Genomic DNA, 26,882 nt, shown 5'->3' on the forward strand with positions numbered 1-26,882 from the left:
GTCTATTTCTGGGATGGACGCTTATAAGAATCCAAAGAAGGAGAGATTATTTTGGCACACAGGTGCTCTGTTTATTCAGCATTCCCCCCCCCCCCCCCCCCCCCCCCCCCCACACACACACACACACACACGCACACATGCAAACACACATGTGAAAGTGCGTGAATGGACAAAATCAAATATCGACCTGACTGCCAAAAGAAAATCCCTCTGAAAGCTAGTTAATCCCCAGTTAATCTGAAGATTTTCACATTAATCAGAAATGTGCATCCATCAAATTTCAAAAAGTACTGAAGATGCTCATCACACATTTTTTGATCTGTAAGTGAGTCCTGTAATTGCTCATTCAATTTCACCTCTCATAGCAGACCACAGCAAGCCCTAGCTGCCCTACCCTAGCTTAAATTTGGTGAGAAATTAAAAAAAAAATCCTGTGGTCATAATAGCTGCAGCTCAATTTTCCTTTAAGTGTTGAGTTTAATTTATCTGCAACTTAGAGGCTTTAGATTTTTATTTCCAAATTGTCAGTTGAAGTTTCCAGGATGTTAACACAGACATTGTTATGTAACCTGTTAATCCAGATGTTAATCTTACTTAAATAACACTTAATCAAATGAAAAATACAAATGACTTGGGAGCAGCAACAAAAGTTCCATTTTATTTAGTCTCACATAATTTATGGTTGATTCTTAGAGGAGGAAGAACTGAACCGGTGGAAGGTTTGTAGTGATTTCTCTCTTCTACCACTCTTCTTGTCAAAAGACTGGTTGTTCAGTCATCAGGGTTGACAGTGCAAGCCATTTGTATCCTGCAAAAATAGACAAAAAAATGGAAGAGATCAGTTTTGTGTGTCAACTTAGTTGTAAAGCATGTGCCATTTACAGTATCCTCTTGTTGCCTACCTTTAAAGAAGCTTTAAATGATTCAAAACCAGTCAGATCCTGTGTGTCGGTGTGCTATTCCTGTAAATAGCTGAGCATTCAGCATGTTGCTATGTATATTTTTGTTGACTACTGAAGACTTTTTATATCCACACGTGTTAATATGAGGAATCGATTGCTGACTGTAAGCTGGCGAGAAGTGACAACACTGATTTGAACAGCACGAGAACTCTGCAGAATCAAAACCTGGACAGCTATCTGCAGAGGCGAGCATGGAGAGTCCACGCACAGAGATTTAATGGCCAAAAAGTTTTGTGCAGAGACTTTGGGTCCCCCTCCAGTGATAGGTGCGCTATTCACTGTGTACCCTGCATTCTTATTCTTGCTCTAGCAGCTGAGAATCCTAATGACTGCATTAAAAAAGGAAAATTTTCACACATCCAGTAAAATAGTACACCTTCATATTTCCTCAACATAAGCTGCATTAAATTTTGTAATCTCTGGATTTTTAATTAAAATTTCTGACTCAAACTGATTTATGAATACATTTCAGTAAAACTCACAACATTAAAATCAACCATAGCAGGATTTTCTTTTTAATATGAAACCTGATTAACATAAAGTCAGCTAAGCCAGATATCATATGTCAAAGTAAAGCTGCAAGTCTTTTTTTTTTTGTTGACTTTTCAATAGCCAGATCGATGACTGAGACCCACACCAGTGAAACTGAAGAATACCGTGGGTTCCTCTTTGCATGTACACCACTTTGTTATATCTGATGCCGAGTAATATGACAGTCCTCCTGCTATTAACCCTATAATGCCATCCTCTAGAGTATTAATTCAAAATCAGAGTTAAGACGTGTCCTTGATTAGCAACAATGGGCTTCCCTTAAAATGACACAATGCTACAGATGATTACAGATCAAGGTTTGCTGTGAACCTACAAATATTTCTGCACTTCTGACAATCCTGTCCAGTCTCTTCCTTATTTTCAGTCAGGTTATCAGACCAGAAAGACATATTGAGCATAATAATACTTTCAATCAAGCAGACAAAGTGTTACACATTACACATTTTATTACACATAAAATTTGTGATTTTTTTTCTTTTGTTTTCACTCAGGTCAAAACAGAACCTGAGCAGGACTGATTGTATGTGTTATTGTATGCATTAGCCATAGATATATGTTCCTAATAAATAGGCAAATCGGTGTAATCATACGGAATAAATTTAGCAGTTTTCCCAGTAAGAAGATGAAACTGTAGATGTTCCAAACATGCATCTAAAGTGGGGATTTAAGGAATACCTTTGATATTACACAAGAAAAGTCATGTTGTGTCCTTATTCCATATAAACACACACTAAAATGCTTCACAGACACTTCTTCTATTTCTACAAGATTTTGTCAGGATTACAAAAGTCTTCACTGGTGTTTATCTTTTGTTTTCTTTTCTTTTTTTTGGATGTGAGTCTCAATATCTGCCTGAGTGGGCTAAAGTCTAAATTATACAGTCCACATCTCCACTCTCTGGGGAAAACAATAGCACATATAAATAGGATCATAATCAGAGCTCTCTCTCTCTCCCTCTCTCTCTCTCTCTCTCTCTCTCTCTCCCTCTCTCCCACACACTCACGCTAGCAGGGATCAGGGCAGATGCACAACCACAAGGCTGGAGCGGCTCTGATCAGCTACTATGGAGCAACAAGCCCAAGCTCAGGATGGAGGCATGTGCAAGTTCGTGCAAAACAACTCTTGGAGCGTATTCATGACATAGGTGTTTCTCTATTAAAGGGAAGCAAGGAAGAAAAAGAGGGGAGAGCGGCAGAGACTGTAAATCCACTCAAGTTTTTTTTTTTTTTTTGGAGGATGAAACTACTAATTCAGTCTGCAATAACACAAAGGTGAGTGTTTAAAGCTCCATCTTTATGTTTGTTCCCCCACATTAAAGGACTTAGTCATAAGAAGTGTTTTAAGTTTATAATGATGGAACAATTGTGTAAGCTTTTAGCCCAGCGTATTTCCTTTCGTCACCCAAGTCTAGATCTCTTTAAAAGTGCATTATAAGGAGCTGCCACCTTCGTAGGCTCTGCTGCAGTTCTTCTTTCCCTGTTCTAACTAACTAATTAACTACCGAGAAAATGTAATCAATACTTAAACAAAACCCTGACGCTACTGAATAAGTCAACTGTAATAAATGTGGGCAGGGCAAACAGATAGAGGAAAAGATTTCAAAGGACTACATCATTTTCAAGGTTAGGATAGTATTCCGCTCTCACCACCCTCCTCCTCCACCTCCCAGCTGTCAATTATTCCTGCAGGCTTTGGATTGATTTTCAGCACTGGACAGCTCCTGTGGCCTCAATGAAACGGACACACGTCATAGCTGCAGCTTTGTTTGAAAACTGCCCCGTCATAACTTTTGCGTGCACTGTGTGAACCATTGATCGGCTTGTTAGATCTTCTCCTGCAGGGATGGACGGAGCAGAGATGGAAACTTAATCTTATGTGTTTTTAATGTTTTAATGTTTTTAATATCGAAAGTGCTGATGCCATAGTTCAGTTGTCACTCAAATACCAGCAAAATGCATTCCCTTGAGTTTCAGTCCCTGTTCATTATCAGCAGGATATCAAGTCAATCAAAGGCAAATTTTCAAGTGAAGTCAGAAGTCAGTGGTAATAAAATCAAAGTCCAGTTGCCAGTTTTTGTTTTCCTGTCAAGTCAAAGGTCTCAAGATTAATGACTAGAGTTTGGCTTCATCCACATCTCTATTACAGAGCAAAAATACAGGTGTGAGGTCATATAAACCAGTATGTTTATCTAATGCACTCTAAAGGGAAGTAAAAGTGAAGTGAGAAGAGTAGCATTTTTTCTGAAATGTACAAAATTGAAGCAGAAACTGTTTAAAGTTTAAAAATAAAGATTAGATTCCACCACTGCGTGTAATTAAAATTTATAGACAGACTGTTCATCGTTCATTCTCCAAATTGAACAGTGAAAATCACGACATAGTGTCCATTATAAAAGTGCTTTTATGATACAGATTATTGATACACTGAACAACCATCCACAAACTATCACAGCAGCTGCATCCTTAGAAAGGAAACCATTCTTCCCTTTTTTTTCATTTACTTGAGCTGATTTGCCTGTGTTCATTATCGTGAGGTCCATGAAGCCATGAGTCTGGTAAGCGCAGGGACGTTTCCAGGGTTTTGCAATTGGGGTGACACACGGGGTCATGAGAAACAGGGGCAGGGGTGGGGCACAGGAAATCCAAATATTTAATGAGATTTAAAAGTCAGTGTAGAAAAACTGGGCAAGATTCTCTGCTTCATGCACAGCCTGTTGATGTTTGATGTTGCATGTCCTGTTGATGTTTTTATTTTTTTGTGTGTTGGATACAGTAATTGTTTTAAAAGTGTAAAAAAAAAAGTATGTACATTTTTATTTAAGTAAAAGTTATATTCCTATATGTTTAAAAAACAAAAAACAAAAACAAAAGTAAGAAAAAGGAGAATACCCTAGTAATCTTCTGATGGCACATGATCTATTTATTAAGGTTTTTGTGCATCTCTGTAAATAATCAAATTCAAGGTCTGGTTAAAAATACATAAAAACATTCATAAAAATTGTATTCAGAAAATTCCTTCACTTTAAGATGGCTCATAATACAGAATTTTTATGGAACTTTCTGCAGTGTACTTCAATCGCTTAATAGTGCACAAAAAGTTATACAAACAAAAATATTTTAATTAAATAAAGCAAACATACTCATTATGTTGCACATTTCATAATCACATATATATTCTTATTGGATCATAATTAATGATTCATTGCTGTTGATCACTTTAGTGTTGGAGCTGATGATTATTTATCTTTACAATAAATTGTGTGAAGTAGAAAGTACAGTATTTGGTCATACAGTGGTGCTGGGCAATGTAATACTAGCAGTATGCTAGTCCAGCAGCTGTTACCAGCACTTACTTTATCCACTGGCTTGTATATGTAGAAGACTATAATTCTTTTGTTAAGACTAAACCTTTTCAACAGTTTCAACTAGTCACTGCTTATTTCGTGTGTGTGTGTGTGTGTGTGTGTGTGTGTGTGTGTAGTCAGGTCTGCTGAGTGATCAAGATCCTATTTTTTTTTTACTTGGACAGAGTGTAGAGTCAGTGCTGTCCTCAGGGATATGTAGGTCCTTCTCACTTAAGAACATCTTGTACAGAAATACAGAAAAATAGAGGACAACAAAAAAAGAAAAGTCACACCCAAAAGTGTGCCAGTTCTCTCGCACATTTCTTTATAAAAAAGCCTTTACACAGGCAGAAGGAAGAAATACAAAAACAGGGTGCAGAATACACGTGTGTGTGTGTGTGTGTGTGTGTGTGTGTGTGTGTGTTACTCTATTGCGGTGTGTAAATCTTCTAATTTTATGCAAATGGCACTATAAAATCTGTATTTTTTCCCACTCTTTGGCCACCTCACGTGACCTTGCACCTGTAAACCTTTATTTCTTTGCTTCTTTCCCTATTTCTTTATCTGTGTGTTTCTTTTTTCTCATTCCCCTCTTCTCATATGATCAGATGTCAGATTACATGATCAGATTACACAAAAGGGCTTAAGCCAGGTCATAGAGCTACTGCCATCCACCTTTCGTATTGTTGTTTGGATTGAGGGATTAAGGGAAGTAGTAATCTGTTATTTGGAGAGGGCTTCCTCCATCCTCTCTTCTGCATGGGATTATTATGTTGGAATATGAAAGTTTGGTTTGGCTGACGTAGTTGAATAAGAGCTACGTCACGCATGAGCATCCCTCTCAGAGTCTTTGACACAGTATTTAATAATAATATTAATCTTGTAGAGCTTTGTCATGCACTGTACTGTATCCCTGTTGAGTTTCGGTGCGACTCTGTGGATGGCTCTCTCCTCTCTGTCAGTTTATCTCGTCCTGTCTCACCGGATAAATCATCATCACACACAAACACACAGAGCACAGCGAGTCAGTCCCTTTGAGAGGAGAGATGTTCCTATGGCGACAGCTAATACACTAACTATGATCATCAATCCTCTCTCTCCCTGGACTACTGTCAGCTGGGGAAAAGGGACCAGCATGCATAAAAAACAGTAACTGACTAATGATGAGGAATAAGAAAATAGAAGAGAAAGTACAAATATCCAAAAGTGACATCGCACTACAGTCCGTTGTTTTACATAGAGGACACAGGAAAAGGTAGTGAGTGGGTCTGTGGTAAACTTTTCTCAACTTCGAGGGGAAGCAAACCACTGATTGACATATAGCAGTATAATAGACGGTTACCTAGGCAACAGGGGCCTTGAATGTCCATTAGTGACAAACGGTTAGGTTCAAAGCGATACTTGAGAAGTGATCCGCTTCCTGTGTGGACATACCTTAAGGAGACATTAATTCAGTGAAGAATTGCAGAGAATTTCAAATTGCTAGGATTATTTAAATCCACATGTACAAGCTGTATACTGCTCCGTTTAGGTTTTAGCACCACAGTTCAGCATTTTGACTAAAGCTGGAAGGAATTTTAGGTAGTTTGTGCCACATTTAGGCAGCCTGAAGAGACACCACACAGGAAGTGTTTCATATTCGTAGCTGATGGATGCGATTTAACATGTGTTACATGATGGTAAAGGCTCGTATTTAAAGTAAAGGGGTTGTTCAAACTCTACCTTATTTTATTTTTACTTATTTTGTAACTGGTGGAAACAAAAATGGGCCTGTATTTCATGATGTTTACCTCCATAGCTGTTTTGTTCGTGTTTTAGTAAGAACAAAGCTTGTTTTATGAAACTTATGAAGCCCAATAAAGTGACAGCATTTTCTGAAGCATCAGGAGTGTCACCTGCACTTCTAGAAGGTGAACTTGGTTTTGTGAAACCACTACTTCTATAATCATTAAATACATTAAATTGTATTTAACTGCGTTCACTGAAAGATGTTTCTATGGCTTTGTCAAAATGATGATCACCATGACAACAACACTATACTGTTGTGCTGTACTATAAATACTGCAAGGTATTTCCCTTATTTTGGACACTATGTGATCAAACAGATCAGCCAACGTGGCTCCAAAGGCTTAACTACAACTACAAAAAAAAAAGTTTTGTTCGGGGGCTAATAGTTTGAGAGTTATCATTTTTTATTTTATTATATCCATGCCCTTTCATATCTTCAAACTTTGTAAATTGATTTTTAATTATTTATTTATATTTTTCTGTAGTGTTGTCCGCTCTTTAAAAACAAAAATCTTCTTTACTTCTGACATTGACTAAAACTTAAAAACAAATGAAATAAAGCATAATAAACTTATAAGTATAATTTTAATTTCCACCATTGTAATAAAAAGAAACAATCTTTAACCACTAAGGATAGGCAGTTCAGTTTAATCTGCTGTCAAAGAAGTCAAGAAAACAGAAGTAATAAATGGATTTTGTGAATGTGGCTGAAGCACAAATAACGTGCTTCATGAATGTGTGTATGAATGTGGCGTGGAGTTAAAAGCATTTTGAGTGCTCGCTTAAATGTGAAAAGCACAAGGGTATATGCACTCACAGATAATTTAACTACATGTGCCTGTTCAATCCAAATGTCTAATCATCCAAATACATGGCAGCAACTCCTTGCATTTGGGTATGCAGACACGATCTAGATGCCCTGCAGAAGTTCAGCATGGTATGGTTGTGGCTGCTGTTCAAAAGAGAGAACAGCATTGGTTTCAAAAAAGAGAAAATATCTGGCGCGTGGCAGTTCTCTGGTTGAAAATGCTATGCTGATGTCAGATGTCAGAGGAGAATGGCCAGGCTGCTTTGAGCTGAAAGAAAGGTAGTAAGTTAAATAACAGTCATTAAAATCAAGGTATGCAGAAGAGCATCTCTGAACACAAAATAAATGAAACCTGAAGAAGTCTGGAAAAATGTTGCCTCGTCCAATGAGTCTTAATTTAGATCGCAGGTCAGAATTTGGTGTCAACAACATAGCTGTGTCTTGCCTTGCATCAGTAGCTCAGGCTGCCATCAGTGGTGTAATGGTGTGGGGGGAATATTTGGGACAGTTTGGGCGTCTTAGTACAAACTTAGAATTGTTTAAATGGCAAAGCTTACCTAAGTATTTTTTGCTGACCATGTCATTCTGTTGGCTGCTTCCAGCAGGATAACGCACCATGTCGCAAAGTTTAAATCACCTCAAACTGGTTTCTTGAAAATGGCAATGAGTTCTCTTTACTTAAATGGCCCGCTCAAAACAACAGAGCACCTCTGTGGTGTGTTGGAATGAGAGATGAACGACAAATCAACAGCATTTGTGTGAAGTTATCATGTCAGTATGGCATTGTGTATGTGTGAATGTCAGTACTAGTCAATTTACAATTTAAGATGAAATTACTGATATTTGGAAAAACTGTAAATCATCAAAAAAAACCAAAAACAAACTTTATCTTGAGAAGCGAAACAAAACTGTCATGTAATGTCATGTAAAACTGCAAAGCCTAAAGAAGCAAATATAATAGCGTTATTAATGACATGTTTCTGCTGACAAATCTAAACAAAATTTAGTCAAAATATAACAAATCTACAATAAATCAGGGCAACAACAAAGAGTAATTTTCCCATTATAAATGCAGGCCAAACAGACCAGTCTGTGAACTGTGTCGTGCTCGCCTTAGCCAACAAATGAACTTGTTGACACTCACCCGGGTCTGACCCGTGTGGCATGGCATACCGCCTGACGTCTTTAAGAACTCCATAAGTAAAGGTTCCCTCTTCCAGCTGTGAGAGTTAAGATGATGTAATCATCTGCCCTATTGGGATTATCCAATAGAAGATCATCCTTTATCCAGCCACTGAGCAGCCAGTTCGTAACATCTGTCCTTGGTGTAACACGAGTGTGGAACCGTTGCATACAAGGGTTCATTACACGACATCCAATCCCATCAAAATCTGCTTGCGTGTGTGTGCTCATGTGTGTTAAAATGTGTAGCGGTGCATGTGCTTGTTATTGACGTAACGGTGATATTGAACGGAGGCTTTTAAACTACAGTTGTCAGAAATTTTCCCAAGACAATCCATTTCTGCTCTTTCATTAATGCAGGCCTGTCGGCTAATTCACATCAGCCAAAGTGATTCATGTACAATAAAACATAAACCACTAACGCCCTGTTGTGTTGCGTGTGGCTGGCCCTCTACTGGTTATGCAACCTTGTGGTTTTTGTTCATCCCGGTTCCCGGTTTGCTGACATAACCCTGTCATCAGGCCAAAGCAGCGAATCAATTGTTCCTCTAACAGTAGATTACCACTGATTCATCTCTTAAAACCTTTGTCCCTTCCACAGCCTGTCTGGTTTTCCACCCCTGGTTTGGCCTGAAGGTCCCTAAGGCTAATCACTAGCAAGGACCTAATCAATGTGCTGTCATTATACAAAACTGTCTGGTCTGCTCCATGCATTAGGAAAGGCCAAAGTTTTTGAGGGATTTTTGATTGTGAATTTTTGACCTTTTTTTGTGGATCTATGGATGGTGGGCTGTGGGACATTCTTGTCTTCTGTTTGTGTGTTAGCCCCCATTTGACGAGATGTCATTACTTTATTACAAATATTCACGGTCCAGTGAGAATCAGTCGTACTATCTTCAGTGTCTCTGAGATTGCTTTAGGTTGTTATTCTCCATTAAAAAGTCTAAACTAGCGAAATTGTTATTTTTTATGTTGCTGCTTTTTCAATCTTTATTTTATCACATCAGAGCATATTTGTGTGGTGAATTAATATATATTCACTTGACTCCGGATCTGCCCTTATTCTTCGTAGCATGGATTTGGCTATGAACTGAAGATGCTGGAGATTGGTTCATTGTTTAATGACCAACTATGCAGGTGTACCTAATAAAGTGTCCAGTGAGTGACAATGTAGACTGCGAGTGATAAACAGACAGGTGAAAATTATCCGAATGTTCAGTGTTAAAGAAATTCTCAGAAATTTAAATTGGTGCATTAAAATGTAATGCAGAAATCCTCTAGATTTGCCAGAGGAATGGTGCAGAAGGTTTACAGTAAATCAACTGAATAATCTGCATTAGAGCTGGCAATAATGTTCATGCATGTTACTGAAGAAGACTGGACTGTCCATTTTACTGCTGACAGAATTTTCTATAATGTGATGGAATGACACTGGAAGGGGCAGTGGGAATCATAATCGTATCAATAATATCATTGGATCATTAATTATGGATTTACTGATGTGTTGTATGATGTGTAGGTGTTGTATATCAGTGCCTTTTATAGATCTATATATAACGATGGAAATGATGGAGGGGAAACTGAAGATGGTTAATTCCTGGGCCCTCGGGGGATATGATATTCCTAGGAATTCCCAGGAATTAGCTATGTTCAGTTTCCCCTCTATAAGTTGTTGCATTATATATGCTGTGATCTATGCTCAAGTTTTGATGTATTCTCATATTCTAAAAAACTTCAGCATGGCTCCTCTTTGTCCTCTACATTCACAGAAAATGCACCAAGAGAGCACAGTGCTGATAACAAACGCAAGTCACACCTGAGCTCATACTGCCTCCCTGTTCAGCAACAGTACGTTAATGGTTGGAACTACCCGCCCCAACCTACATTACTGCCCCCGCAGATACAGCCTGATGATCACTGGTGCCATGGGAGCGGTGCGGGTCAACAGGTAAGAGGCAATGGGAATGAAACCATGTCAGTGGATGCAGCTTCTAGAACATTTCTTCCTTTCAATTTGGCAAAGTATGTCCATTCATTAGTAGCCTTTTAAACATAGATATATTAATAGTAAACCACAAAATCAAAGCATTAGATTGAAACAGATGCACAACTTTACTCCAAGTTTTAAAAAATTGAATTACAGGATTTAACTATAGTTTAACTGAGTCTTACTAGATCACTAGGCTATCAGCTTTTAGAACATTGTTTTTAGTGAGCCACAAAACTTTCTTTATTTTTTTCCATCTACGCACTGATATTTACAACAACTAACAAAAGATGATTACAAAAGACAGCGCTGATGCCATGCAAACATGTAACTTTGGCCAAGAAACTCAGAGGCTTAATGATGCAAGGATTAGTACGGCTGCAGAATATAGATTAAAGTTGATACAGCCTGTATTTATATCTGCTTTTATATAACCTAGTCATACTAATATCTGATTGACAGCTTATTAAAAACTAACAACGTGCTTCTGTATAACACTGATCTGCAAATGAGTTACTGTTTGTGAAATTCCTAAAAAAGTGTAACATTTAATAAAGTACTTTAAAAAAGAAAAAAAGAAAAATAGTTGTACTTACTTGTTGCCATATTTCAATCCCAAGTACATAGAGCTGTTAGAGCTGCAGGTCTGTCAGGATTTGTTAAGGCAGCTTGGAAATTATTACGTTTTTTAATTCCCGTCTGTGCAGCCATTCATACTGTTGATACAGGTGGATGATAAAATCTAAAACAGCAGTTTTCATTTTAGGCTCCATAAACTACTAATTAAGAATTTAGTTTGACTCTTTTTTTTTTTTTTGTTTCTTTCTAAGTTTTTCCTTCATTTTTCTTCCAGATACAGCATCGTTTCCACAGATGAAGATGCTCTGAAGATCTCCAGCCTGGGCCTCCACAACGGACACAGTCCTCTGAGCCAGCAAACGATCTCCGGCGCCTGCATGCGAGGTGAGGAAGGAGGAGGGGGAGGAGGAGAGTGTCCCGGAAGTGATGACGGAAGAGGGGCTCTGTCTCTGAGGGTGACAAATGATCCGATTGTCCACAACAGCTGCCGAGCTTCACCTTCATGCCGCCTGGGCCTGGATCTGGGCATCGGGCGTGTGCGCAGTCGCTTTGTGAAGAAGAACGGCCAGTGCAACGTGGTTTTCAACAACATGGAGGATAAACCACGACGATACCTGGCTGACATCTTCACCACTTGTGTGGACATACGCTGGCGCTACCTCCTGCTCATCTTCACCACCACCTTCCTTCTGTCTTGGCTGCTGTTTGGCCTGATCTTCTGGGGAGTGGCATACGCTCATGGAGACTTTGACATTCGCATCCCTAATAAGGACGGAGATACTCGAAGTAGCGCAGAGGAAGGAAAAACCGAGTGGCGGCCATGTATTCTCCACATCCAGGGTTTCATTGGGGCATTCCTCTTCTCCATAGAGACCCAGACCACCATTGGATACGGTTTCCGGTGTGTCACCGAAGAGTGTCCGTTTGCAGTGGTGACCGTTGTGGTGCAGTCCATTGTGGGCTGCATTATTGACTCCTTCATGATAGGGACCATCATGGCAAAGATGGTGCGGCCCAAAAAGCGGGCGCAGACCTTGCTGTTCTCGCATCACGCTGTCATTGCTCTGCGAGACGGGAAGCTGTGCCTCATGTGGCGGCTGGGGAACATGCGCAAAAGCCACATTGTAGAGGCCCACGTCCGTGCTCAGCTCATAAAGCCCTATGTGACTGCAGAGGGCGAATACCTCCCCTTGGAGCAAACAGACATTGATGTTGGCTATGATGACGGACTGGATCGGCTGTTTCTGGTGTCGCCGCTGGTGGTGGTCCACGAGATCAACAAGAACAGTCCTCTGTATAACCTGAACCGCAATGACTTGCAGAAGGAGGACTTTGAGATTGTGGTCATCCTGGAGGGCATGGTGGAGGCGACAGCTATGACCACTCAGGCTCGCAGCTCCTACTTGGCCAAGGAGATCCTTTGGGGTCACCGCTTTGAGCCTGTGGTGTTTGAGAAGGGTGATCGCTACAATGTGGACTATTCCCGCTTCCATAAGACCTATGACGTGCCATCTACACCTATTTGCAGTGCCAGGGAACTGAACCAGATGATGGGTCACAGGGGGCACTCCTCATCCTCCAGCTCGAGCTGCTCTCAGTCCCCCTCACCGTTTGCTCCGAGGGCGAGTCATCGCCTACTGGGCTCACACTCTCCCAGTGCTTTCTGCTACGAGAATGAGGTAGCTTTGTGCTGTGGGGATGATGAGGATGAGAAGGATCCAAAGGAGCAGCTGGGCGATTTAGGTTTCAAGGAGACATTTGTGGAAGAGCAGAGAGTGGAGATGTTATGTGTTCTGGACACAGAAAATCAGATCAGCCTTGACAGACTACAGCCTGCTCTACCTTTATACATCAGCAGAGAGTCAGGAGTTTAATCAATGGTAATGACTGCTCTTCCGTTTATTTCCTCTCTTTGCGTGCACCCAACCAAAGTATTGAACTCTTGTAAAAAATAAAAGATGGTGAACGCAATAAAGCACACACATCTTGCGAAAATACACACAGCTTTTAGTTCACATGGTTTCAGATAATGCACACTTTCAGTGTAACATCAACATCTGTCGAACCGCACAGCTCACCTGCTCTTAAACACGGTGACGAGGTAATTGTCTTCAATCACGAGTTACCCTGAAAATTCAATTGCTTACTTGTCTGTTTCTGTGTGACCTGTGTTTTAGGTGCAACTAAGCTTTCTGTTATTGATTTCCATTCATTTTTGTTTTTGTAAATATGATATAATTTTATTTTAACTTTATAATGACTTGACATCATATGCAGATAGCTACAGGATAAAAAAAAGCAAGCATGACGCAAATGCTTCAAACTTTAACACACTTGCTTTCTTTGTGTAAAAATAAATTACTTCTGCATTTTCATCTTCTGTCTTCTTGCCTGAATTCTGCTGCATTTCACATCTGATAAGTAAGCACTTCTCTCTCTTTTCTTTCGAAGTTCATCACTGTATATTCTTTAGCGCTAACAAAGCACAGATGAAATCCAGAACCACACTATACAATTCAAACCTGTGCACACGATGAACAAGCACTTTACTCTTACTTTTTTTCAACAAACACAAACACTTTGCAACTGTGTGATGTTTTGTATGAACAAAACCACCTAATAAACAGCAGTATGTACTGTTATGACTGGAACTGCCTCTCGTCAGTCTCGAAATCATTTCACATTTTCAAATAATTTTACAGCTGTCATTTACCACTTTGATCAGTCCAATTACGACATACTTTTAGCCTTATTATGTGTTGTGATGTAACAGGTGCTTTTCTATGAGAGTATACAAATGAGTAGTTTCTAAAAAAAAATTAAAACCACTTCAAACTGCTAAAAACTGAAGCATGTTTAAAGCCTAGTGCAAAAAAAAGAAGAAAGGTTCAGTCTCTATATTTGAACCCTCAAAACAACTTTATAGGGGCTCAATAAGCTGGTGATTTGCAGTGCCTGCGTCCATCTTTTATATACAGTCTATGAAAAGGGCTCTAACGAAGGCTCTGGGTTATTTGTTGCACTCTTTTATTGTTGCTATAAACTAAACTTACATTAACCTCCTAGGACCTGGCGTCCACATATGTGGACATTACATTTTGGGTTATTTAGACCAAAATACCTAATTTTGCTCTACAAGGGCCTGATATCCACTTATGAGGACATTATCCTGCTACTGTTCAATCGAAATTTTAAACGAATATACTCATATGTGGCTCTTATTTTTCTTAGAAGCAAAAATCAGGTAAAAAAAAAAAACAAATTGGTAATTTTTTGTTTTTACATTCATCAGGTCCCAATCAGCCCAAATATCAAAGAGAAATTAAAAATGCATGCTGTGGAAGAGTTCTGGTCTTAAGAGGTTAAGATATTTTTAGAAAGAGTATTTTACAGAGTGAAGTCAGTGGATAACAGATTTTTTGGGGGGCTCCACAACTACTTCTTTCACTCTCTTGGTTACCATGGAAGTAGTTATGTTGGAAGTGGGCAAGTCTTAGAAGGAAGAGATGACGCCACATTTTTGTGTGTACCAATCAGGTTTCAGAACCAGCTGACTTTTGTTCTGATGAACATTTGGTTGCTGCTGGTGAAATCTAGTGAATATTGTCTTAACTTAAACTTGAGTATAAATTACTTTGATTTTATATATATGTTTTTAGTTTAAGGAGCTGATGGATGAAGAGAGAGAGAGATGGAGGAAGGTTAGTGAACCAGGAAGGGAAGAAGAGGAGGAAGTGAGGTCAGTTATTAAGGCTGAAGAGTGGAAAAGCGCTTGGTCCAGATGACATACCTGTGCAGGTATGGAGATGTCTAGGGGAGAGAGCAGCAGACTTTTTGAGCAGATTGTTTGAAACAATCCTGGAGAGTGAGAGGATCCCTAAAGAATGAAGAAGTGTACTGATACACTGATAAGGTGATGTGAGGGCTGTGGAAACTACAGAGGGATAGCCCTCATGAGCCTAACCAAGAAGCTAGGTTAAGGAGAGAGACGAGCATCAGTGAGCAAAGGTATGGCTTTATGTCAAGAAAGCGCACTGCAGATGTGATCTTAGCATAAGGAAGCAAAAGGAGTGGCAGAGACGTGTGGTGGAGACAGCGGTGAGGTGTGCAGTAGAAGTGAAGGTGAGGGTGGGATTACATCAGGAATCTGCTTTGAGCCCCTTCTTTTTGACAGTGGCCAATGAGGTCAGGCAGTGGTCTTTGTGGACTATGATGTTTGTTGACAATATTGTGATCTGTAGTGAGGCGGTGGCACTAGAGGTGGAAGAGTTGAGGCCTACTGAGCAGGCCTGTGCTCTGCTTTCAATATGACACGAAGGAATAAATCTTCTGAGTCCCATACATTCTTCTAAAATTGTTACTTAAACAAAGAAATTATGCGACAAATATATTAAGTTGCTCTCATTATATTCCACTCCATTTTGCACCCATCAAAAATCGTGTGACTCCACAGACCTAACTCCTACAGGTATATCATGATGTCACTAGCCAGAAAAAAACAGAACCTTGTTTACAGTTTTTGCTGGGACATGTCAGCCTAACGTTGCATAAACTTGTTTTAACATTACAAATTAGTTTAGACATGGGAGATAATAATTTAGATATATATGTTATAGGCTTAGATAAAAAGATAACCTCTCAAAGTTATATTCTCACATGATAAGATCAACAGCATTAGTCTTTAATGTGAATTTCAGCACTAATCAACCAATTGCTAAGATTAAAATTTGGTCACCATCACAATGCATTATTAATGACAGGCAGCAGATAATTAATAGCCTTCTTCCAGTGAGAAAACAGAATTGGTTCACGCAGACTGGAGAGGCTGCAGAGTGGTTTGTATTTATTTCTTAACAAAATAAATGGACAAAAACAATTCTCAAAAAGCAGTATTACGATTTGGGGAGTCCTGTGGACATATGTTAAGTAACAATAAGATTTATTTTGAAATAAAATCCAAATGAGAAGATTAAAATGAGATTGCAAAATGAAACAACCAGATTCAGCACCAGCAACCACTGTGAGTACCAAATACCATCACTTCTGCCAAAAAGTCCTCTGTCGTGTGCTCTTGATGGGGACTTAGATGCAGCTTTGCCCCTTGGGTTCACAGGCAGGCTAATTCAGTCGTGATATGAAGGGCAAACCCTCCATCAATCTCACCTACAAGACCTACATTTGGACAAGGATGAGCACTTTGCAGTGGCACACATGCAATATTTTTTAATCTGGTTGTGTTTTCGTTTCACAGAGTCACAGAGAAAAGGTCAGATTTCAGCCTGACAAATTGTAGACTGGAATGAAAGGATACTTTGGATACTACTGAAATAAAGAATAAAGACATAAAGAAATAGAAAAGTAGAAAAACAAAGCAAAATATATAAAGAGCATTTAAAACATCAAGAGGAACTGAAGCGAATCTGTAGGAATTTCCTTGGTTGCAGGCTCCATCATGTGGCTGAACTGCGACATTGAACAGTGAAGCCATGAGGAAAGAGCTGTAATATTACTACACTGTTATTATCATGATGTTTATTAAAATGTGATTAAAAACCTTGGAGTAAACAGGTGGTTTCTCTAAAGGGTGATCACTTACAGGAATAATTTAGCACAGTGGCTTAAAATCTGAGGTTCACAGGAGTCATATCAAAGACACAAGGCCCTCAAGAGGATCAGCTGGGTAGAAATGTGGAAAACATCTTGGGATTTTCAGTTTAGATTTTCCTGATTTCTGTCATGGGTAGCCAACTTGCCACTAAACCTCAATAGACCCAATATGTGCTTTTTCTCATCGGAAAAGGTGCTAAAAAACACAGATATTGAACTGAGAATCCTCCAGCAAAATATTAAGATTTTAAAGTGAAGACTACTTGTTGGAAGCGCTTATGTCTTATGAATACTAGTACGTGCCCACGCCTGTTTGTGCTGTCGGCAAACTGCTATACTTAACTTTACTTAACCACATTGAGAAAAAAAGAGGGGATGGTAGCTGTTGTTTATATGCTAAAAATGGGTCATTTCAGCCTGTTGCTAGGTGGTCGCCAGGCATGTACATTTCAGTTTTTGTGGATATAAAGGAAACATTATTGTCATGAAATTAAAACAATACTATTTCCTAATAAACTGCTTTAGGTTCTAAAAGGTTAAAAACAAATAGGTCATTTTATCATATTCTTGGTGGTTTCCAGGCAACCTGAAACCAATTTTTGTAGATATAAATTATAAATATATAATTATAATGCTCAACTCCTCATGGTCTAAGAGGAGTTCATGGACAAAGAAAAAAGAAAGCAGTGACAGACAGAAATTTTATAGAGACGTTCAACCTGCCACCAAAGTAAAAAGGATTCACTATTATAGAATCAGGCTAAATAATCCCATTTAACAACAGAGAAGGTGGGCACATATACTCTCAGGGTTTCGGTCATGACCAAGGTCACGCTTTCTGTTGTAAGGTGTAGCCTGTCTTAAAGGAAAACTCAGAAGTCCAGATCACTTTTAAGTTGCTTTAATCATATTTCCTGTACACGCTGCAACAAGACCTCAGTGTGACAGCTGTGCTTTTATACAATACGCAAGTGTTTACTAAATAAAAGTGTTGTTAATAAAGAGCAACTTTTTGTTGCAAGTATGCTAACATCTGACCTTGCAAATTCCGCACATGACCTCACACATTATAATTTATCTATCTGCAAATCTGAATCCAAATCAAGCTTTAAAAAATGAAGTAGTTGTTGTTGAGTTGACCATCCTTGGAGCAGACTCGCAGTCTTTCTATTTCGGGAGATGCTGTTAAAAGTGTGAATCTAGGTAGCTGCTAAATACACAAAAGTAGTAATGGACTTTAAAGCATAGAGCAAGGTCACGGCATCTCAGTGAAAGCTTAATTAAACAGGGTTTTGTTGTTCTTCCTGTTTTTGCTGTATGGGGACTTCTTGCCATCGAGGAGCTCAATAAATAATTCGTGCGCTACTTCCCCCCTGCTGCTCTTTTTATTTCCTTCTTATGCTTTCAGTCCTTCAGGTGAAAACCGATGCTCTCTCCTGTCTTTCTAACGAGATATTTCCCCTCTTTGCAGTCCTCCTCTCTCCCTGCTGTCACCCTGTCTGTCTATCAGCCTGTTTTCTGATGTCGGTTAATTATCCGTATCGTCTCATCCCCTGTCATCAGTGTCCGTGAGGAAGAGCAGCTGGGTGACCTGCGTGACCTTTGTTAAGGCTGCTAATGGCTGACTAGGATCCTGTCTAATAAGGTGGTGTGTGTTCCTCTTCGTCTAGGTTAAGCGTGTGAGTGTGTGCGTGTGCTTTCATGTGCATGACACCCTGCATATCTGCATGCCCTCTCCGGCCTCACTGGCTGTTTGCGGCCTCAGGCTGTGCGACGGAGCTGGTGACAGTGTGTGCCCTCAGCGGGGGACAGTATTCAGGCACCGGGAGCCGTGGCTGGGGGGATCTTTGATTCCATAATGAGCTGTTGTCCGTTGTTGAGCTGTGAAGCAGCTCGCTGCGGGGACAGAGGAGCATTGTGTGCAGCTCAGGCCAGCAGGGGAGGCCTGACTGAACCAGGCTGGAAGCACCACAGGGCAAACATCTTCTGGATGCTTCTGTCTGTCTCCTGCATCTTCTGTCTGTCAGTCTGTCTATATGTATCCTGCATTTCTGTTGCAACACCACATGTTGGGTTTACTTCAAATCTAAACTGTGAAATCTCTGAGATTATCCCACAATTTGTTCTTAACTACTACATGTGAATTTTAAACTACTTTGGACAGGGCTAGGCTGGCAGTTTCCTCCTGTCTACACTCTTTCTGAGCTAACTGGCTCCTTTGTGCACTCTGATTCTGAAAGGACAAATATATAAGAGAGGTATGTCTCTTCTAATTTAATTCCCAGAAGAAAAGTGAATAAGTGAGCTTTCCAAATTGTCAAACTAGATGAGTGCTGCTTCACTTCCTAATCTAAATATCTTGTCCATTTTTTTGCAGGCAGTCCCAGATTTTCTGATATCTGTACATCTCCCACTTGTCCCGCTGTCTGTGCGTCAGGCTGTTTTCCAGTCTTTTACACATCCTACTCATGTGCTCAGAGGTTTCTGACTAGTGTAAATTTCTCTGCTATTTACAGTCTTTGTGACATATGTTCACAGAGTCCTCTGGTATTGTTAAACTGTGGAAAAATTCAAGCTTTTAAAAGAAGAGTTGAAGAAAGAAGTAAAAAAAAATGACAGACGTGAGGAATAAATAATAAATCACCATATTTCTCACTCTCTACCACTAAATATCCCATCCATCTTTCTGTCTTGTTGCCTTTTATCTCCCTTCCTCTGCTCAGACAACAACAGACTCTTTCATGTAGTCATCTTTTGCTCCGACCCTCGGGCATTTTCCTTCTTTCTCCTTCGTTCACACACAGTAATTAAATGTTCTGAGAGGAGCTCATGATTGGAAAGTGGATGCCGCTTTCTCTCCTGTTTTTTCCCCTGTCTCTCTCTCTACCTCTCTCTCTTTCTCATACAAGTTGTCATGAAATCTATATTTGAGTTACTGTCCCTGATGGCATTTCAAAAGTGTTTTTTTTTTTTAAATGAAAACACAGAGGTTCTTGTTTTCATAAAAATTATTGCTTTATTTGTGGTTTAAGATCAATTAACACACAAATGATAGCATACATCCGAGTTGTCTTCATTTTTACAGTCATCTAAACTTGAGTAGAAAGTGTTGGAGCTGGAAGGGGAATAAAAAAAATCAGAAATTATGAGGTACATTTAATAATGTGTTCTGGTTTAACAGTGACTGATTGTTGTGCTCCACATTTTTTGTCTCTTTTTTTTAGTGGTTTTGAAGAGACAGGCAGGTCTGGATTAATTTACTGAATGTTTAAATTAAAACAAATCAGGGCTAGCTCTCAGTCCCAACCATGACGATCGTTTAAAATCCACAAAAACAGTAAAATTTACACTTTAAACAATAACACAATATATAAATGAAATTAATTACAGAACAAGATCAAAATATGAGAGGCATCTGAAGTAAAACAGATAGAATCGTAATGGTTTCATTTATTCAAACTGAGTTACAGAAATTCATTTTAGTGTAATTTTTTTTACTTCCAGGCGGTCAAAGCATAGAAACTGAAGAGTCAAAGAGTCTTCAGTGTAGCAATAGGAAGACTCTCTCATGGGGGCTTCATAGATAAACACAAACAAAGGTCTATCCCGTTGTTTTCAGTCAAAGAGGACCTCCAGCTTTTTCATATTGAATTCAATTCTGAGTATGTGAACACTGAAATCACCCTAATCCAAAGCAGGAAGGGATAAAAAGTTGCTTTGATTTTTTTTTTATGTAAAAAAAAAAAGAAATTTATTTTAGTCTTCCAAGTTTTTTTGTATTTTCTTAAGGAGACTGTCTATTTGATATTTAATGTCCTTTTTTCTTTAATATGCACTGATTTGGCTTCAATAGCACTGGTTCGTCTTCAACACATATGACACTTTATTGGTCATAAATGCTTTATTTACCAGGTTAAATAGGCTTGAGTGTATGAAGGTTTTTTTTAAAGGTTTTTAAAATGATGTCCACTTGTGATTTCTTTCCTTGTGCTTTCACACATTGTTGTAAACAGAATCACGGCCCAAAACAAAGTGCTGTAGTGTGCAGCTAAAAGTTCTCGCTTGTCCTTAGAGACGCTGATTGATGAAAACCTCTGAGATTAAAAGATACCTGAGTTCTGAGTTCGCCTGGGTCCATTTGATCCTAATCTTCTTTACTTTTGCTCAACTTAAGCCTTATCTCGACGTCTTACTAATTTTAACAGAACTCCAAAGAAACAATGAGAAGCAGACATAACGTGTAAGAATAAAACATGTATGTATGGCAAACAGAGTTTCATGTTCATACGGTCGACAAGTGCAGGGCGATTAATTGAATGTGACAGTAAAAAAATGATATAAGGGTGATTCTCATATTAAGTAAGAAAACATTGATGGCAACCTCAGATTCGGTCGTTGCAGGACTGCAGGGAAGAATCTTGAGTATAGATAACACTGCACATAAATGCATGACTGAACACTGTGCTGGCACGTATGACTGAGGGGCAAACCCGTCATAAATTTGCACCATGAATGCCGCCATTGTCCGCATAACCATCATCCCCATCTTCATCATCACCATCATCATTACGCTGTGAGTTTCGGCAACCTCCTGCGTCTGAGTCACAAATGTGTTTTTCTCAAGCTTCGTCTCATATAAGTCACCAAATAATTTGTAGATTTCTTCCTTGGTCGCCCTGTTGTTCATTTAGTTTCCCCCCCATTGCTCTCAATCAGGCTGAAGTTGTGCAAAGAGATGCGGACACAGCAAACCACCAAACAATAGACCATTCATGATGCCCTGCAATGCAATGATGATCCTGCTCTGCCCTCCAGCCCCCACCCTGCACCAGCTTCCACAGCTGCACAGGAATGTGGTCCAACAAGTTACCCGCTCCCCCCCGTCCTCCCCTCCTCGTCCCTGCTGCCGCCACCGCCATCCCTACCGCTGCCACCACCTCACCAGTGCTGCCGCCATCGCAACCGAAGCCCCTCTTTCCCCAAATAAAAAAGATGAAGAAGGCAAGAAACTATAGAGGGGGGGAAACTCTGCAGACTGAGCACAAAGAGAGGATTCATGCCCGGTCACATACACTCCCAGAGAAAAAAGAGGGAGACCCATTTAAGTGTGGTGCAGCTGCACTAATTCACTGGGTGAAAATGGGTGAAGAAGGACTGACAGAGGTCAGATAGCAGAATCTATTTTATTCATCCCTACGGATGGCGTGTCGCTGCATTATCATCTCCTGAGAAATCAGTCGAGAGATGGATGCAGAAAACACCTGCAGCCACGGAGTCTGTAAAAGTAAGATTTAGAGCCACCCCACAGAAGAAAGTCCAAATCTAACCAGCTTCACAGAGCCCCTAAAAACAAGCTTAACGACCCTATGATCATGACCTGCTCAAAGTCTCAATATGACCCCTGTTTCTCCCACATTTTCAGTCAACATGTAAGTCAATCGTCTGACATCCAGTCACAAAGTCAGTTACCACTGTATGTTGTTGACTCAGAAAACCTCTGAGAGAGAAAACATGCTACGCTTCACTGTACAGGTCTCAGACCTACTGACAGTGGAGTCACATGATGTTCAGTTTTATTGATAGTCTACTTTAAGAGCTGGAAATCCCCAAGCTAATGCACTGACCTCGACTGTTCTTTTGTGTTTTGGTAAAGACTCTCAGAGGAACTAAGAGTGTTTATGAATCACATTTTGCACTAAGTAAGAAAACACAGAGGAACCAAACATATGAGACTGCTTCAATCTCATAGGAATATTTTGTGGTGAAATATGAAACTACGGCTTAAATGTGCCACTTCTGAAATATAATTTCAGATTCTTTTCTTCTTTTTTCTACATTTGCCATCATTCGGAACAAATGACGCCATTCATTTCAGGCCAAATGTGCCTATTGACATCAGAATGAATGCCTTCCATCAATTATGCACCAGTTTGATGCAGAATGTGACCCAGCATGTGAATATTTGACCGCTGTGCATGCTTTCCTTATCTGCATCCTTCTCACACACTCTCTCTCTCTCATATTATCTGCATCTGCCTGTTTTCCTCTCTCTTGCTTTTTCTCTCTATCCATCATCAGATTTCAGGAATTTCCCCCTGGGAGCCGTTCAAGTATTACGGCCAAAGCTGGAGGGTGCTCTCTCTTTTCCTACTTTCCTTGCCCTCCCACCACCTGACCATCTAAGTTACTGTCTTCACAAAAAACAAACAAACAAACGAAACACCCAAAAGAAAAGGTTCTTCAGAAATAAACTCATCTGAAGCAGCTTCATGTTGTTCATACATGAAAATGCTCAGTGTGCACCTGAAGAATGGCTCTTTGACCCGCCTCCTGTTGATGAGGATCTTTGACCTCCCTGCTGATCATGGGACCTCGTCCTGCCATCCTCTCCCCGAGGAGCCACAGGAAACAAGCTCTTGTGACACAGTGGTCTGTGCAGCCATGGAGAGGCCCATTACTGCAGTCACATGGCAGGTTAGCGCAGGGACTGATGCGACCATGTGAGCTCTATTTTCTAAATAGTTACAGCTGCCCCGCGGCTCATGAGAGTTTCACACAGGACATATAAAATGCCAGGAAGTGCATGAGGGGTTTAGATTTCAGACAAAATTTGTCTCTTTCTCATTTGTTTTGTTTGTTTGTTTGTCTTTTTGTTTTGTTTTTTATCTGTGCAAAAATGAGTCAGCTCTAAAGAGATGAAGGTGATCTTTGGTTTTAGCAGCAGGTGTAATAGGCGAGGTCTTGACATTAGATGTTTACAAAGCCCCACATGACTTTTAAACCTTTGCTTTTTAAGAATCTTTTAAGTTTTTGATTATTTTTTAAAAGGGGACTTTTAACGCACATCCAAATATCATGGTTGCACGTAGGGAAAAGCTTAAGTGAAGCATATAAGCTTCAGTATAAGGAAGAAGAGGAAGAAAAGTGAAAGTCGTAAATGCTATAAAATACTGTCCCTTTATATGACAGTGAATCAGAGCTGGCACTGCCCCCAATAAATTAAAGGAGCTCGACTTCCTGCGTAGTTTTAACTGAATTCAATCGCATCTAAAATACAAATAGAATCCATGCGATGAGTAATTGTTTTTTAATATGTGTAAAGTCATTTCAAAATCATTGAGTTTATCTAAATAAATTATCGGTCTATTTTTCTTCCGCTACATATCAAAAGACTTTAAAAAAAAAGACTTTATCCAAGTGAACATCCACAAAGTTTGATCCAAATGGGCGTGGGAGTGGGTTTCAGCTGCTTTCTGGGGCCTGTTAAATTTAAAACCGATGAACAAATTTGTACACAGCGCCAAGACTAAAATACAGTCCGTTTCATGCACATATTTATTTATTTTTAAAAGCCAATTCATTTGTAAAATAGTGATGAGTTTTCAGACCGAAACACAGGGCTTCGTTAAACATTTGACACTTGATTTAATTAAGCAGCCTGGCAGATATTTGTTTTAGTTGAATTATTACTTACCTATTGCCTGTATAGTCACTTAAAAAATAAAATAAAATAAAATAATAATTTCCTATCACTAATTGAAGTTTGATTTTTTTAATTTGTTTCAGTGTGGCAAAAAATAAAGAAACATTTGGTTCAGTTATTTTCTTCGATAAAAATTAATCATGCATTTGCTTTTGTCGCACATGTAGTCATAAATTATGAAAATAATTTGGTCTGATTTTTTTTTTGTCATGCCTAATAAAACCAGAGGCAGAAAGTTCTTTATTTTATTTATTTATTTTTAATCTTAAGAGGAAATTTTGTTCAAATCAGCTGTAAAAATCTCGTTATATTTTCTGCATCGTTTAACATAAAACGCGATAATTAAATAATAAATAAAGTCACGGAGTACATTAAACATAAAAACGTCACAGATTCCAGAAACTTAATGTTAGTAGCAATAATCTAAGCTGATTATAAGGACTTAATGAGACGTGCCTTGCGCTGAGATGATCAGATACACCTCAACGAGCAGCAGAAGCTTTGATTATTACCTGGATGTGGTTTCGACCAAACGTTTTTTATTTTAATGGCGTTCTGATAAACTGGCGACACAGGAACCTCAAGGTTCTTTCAGACATGCTCCCTGGGGGGCCGTGCACATCCAGCTGAACTAACTAAACACTCTCCGTAAAACCACAACTTTCCCCATCCCTCTCTTCTGCACAGGGCTGATGTGAAAATTGCAAACAAAATCAAAATTTGATCACTTTCTTTTTTGAAAACAAACAAACAAACTAAACTAAACAGCAACTATCGGGTCACGTTTTCTTTCTAGTGCAGACCAACAACAAAACAACACAAACCTCGGAGGCCTCACCGCAAGTCCGAGCGTTGAGGGCTGGTCGATGGGGTGCAGCATGGAGGTGGGTGTCCCCCACCATCACCATCACCACCAGCACCACCACACCGCCGACTAACAACCCGTCATTCTCCAAACATCAACTTCCTACCATTAGCACCTCCGAGGCCGATATCCAGGTGCCGCAGTGTGTGTTTGAAGAAAGTGTCGGAGCGGGAGAGAAACAGAGAGATCCATGTGTCCCCGTCTGCTGCGGAGTATTTTCTATGTGTGCGCGACTAGTGTCAATGCTAGGACATAAGGGGAGAAAGACGCACACATCGCTCTCTGTTATCATTTTTTTCTCCATGTTTGCAGCACAAAACTGCTTTTTGTTCCCCTTTTTTTCATTTACGAGGGTTAATGGATAGAGGCTTGGGCGTTTGATCACATGGCTACAATTCACCTGAGATGGAGACAAAGAGAGCAAAGAGAGAAGAGAGAGAGGGAGAAAACTGAGAGTCGGGCTCAACATGAGAGGCAAAAGGATACACAGGGGTCATTGTTGCATTCATTTTGTGTGTGTGTGTGTGTGTGTGTGTCCGTTTGCGCATCAAATGCTGCTTAAGTCAATTCTCTATCTTTCCCATCATGCATTAAAATCGCGGCCTTCAATCCTGCAGCCTACAAATAGATTCTAACACGCGAACAAACGCGGAGCGGGACACGGGAAGAGGAGGTTAAGGAGACACGAAGAATGCAACATTAGATTAAAATCATAACAACACTATAGCACCTAGGTTGTTTTTAGAGATGTCACTATTTATTGAGATTATCTGTTATTATTATTATTATCATTTTAAATCCAGGTGTCTTTACACGTTTTTTGTCTGTTCCTCGCATTTTCACGCAGATAGAAGCGTAAATAACTCTTAAAGATAGATTTCTCGTCTGACATTTCAATTATGAAGTATAACACTCAAAAGTTAAAGGTTATTTCAAGTAAAGGTGTAATATGTGAGATATCAGCTAACTTCAAATCATTTCAAGACATCCCTGCTTTCAGATTCCTGGGTTCCCCCCTCCCCTCTAAAGTCGCATCCACGAATACAAATCAATAGAATAAATTTCGTGACTGTTTTATGAATTGCAGATAATACTACGAGGAATAAGGAGATACCTTAAAAAAAGGTAATGACGCTTTGTGTGATCATTATGAGGTCAAATATAGATTCAAAATGATTATTTAGCATAATGTTTATGATTTCATGATCCATAAACCCGTTCAACACATCCTGCCTAAACTGGCGTTCGTGCGTTTTTTTTCTTTTCTGTGGATTTTCTTCCCGAACTTCTGTTTACCCAAATCTCTCAAATTTGTAAGATAATTTTTTGTAAGTAGAGTTTCGTTCAGTCTGAACTGAACTTTACAATTCATTTGGTGCTTTTTCTTCAGGAACCGCACGGGGCAATAACTCTCTTCATGATTGTTTATTTGTTTGATATAACATGTCAACACGTCCAACAAAGCTGGCCTTCTCCTGCCTGTAAATGGGCGCACTGTACAGTCATTTAAGCCTCTCCAAGGTAAAAATCTCACCTCTTCTCCGTTGGAAACCTTGCAGTGATGGACAGACGGCCATTAACGCTACGTGGCTTCCGCCCAATCGGAGAGCAGCGGGATAATTAGAGGACCAATCAGAGCAGAGTCTTACTGGGAGGGCGGGGCTGCTTGTGCTGGAATGCTGCCTCTCTGGGAATGTTTTCCACTTTCAATCACTTTTTTTTTCTC

General features: G+C 39.6%; 1 protein-coding gene across 1 annotated transcript; it reads left to right on the top strand.

Moving 5' to 3' along the window:
• The first annotated feature begins 2,639 nt into the window (after nt 1–2,639).
• Nucleotides 2,640–13,845, top strand: LOC102794026 (ATP-sensitive inward rectifier potassium channel 12-like). Its single transcript, XM_006787375.3, has 3 exons — nt 2,640–2,785; nt 10,405–10,583; nt 11,476–13,845. Exons 2-3 carry the CDS (start codon nt 10,492–10,494, stop codon nt 13,073–13,075), a joined length of 1,692 nt encoding a protein of 563 aa, XP_006787438.1. The 5' UTR covers nt 2,640–2,785; nt 10,405–10,491; the 3' UTR covers nt 13,076–13,845.
• Nucleotides 13,846–26,882: the final 13,037 nt, after the last annotated feature.

Source organism: Neolamprologus brichardi, chromosome 6 (assembly GCF_056152115.1).
Source record: "Neolamprologus brichardi isolate AB-2024 chromosome 6, ASM5615211v1, whole genome shotgun sequence".
In the NCBI taxonomy this organism is placed as follows: domain Eukaryota; kingdom Metazoa; phylum Chordata; class Actinopteri; order Cichliformes; family Cichlidae; genus Neolamprologus; species Neolamprologus brichardi.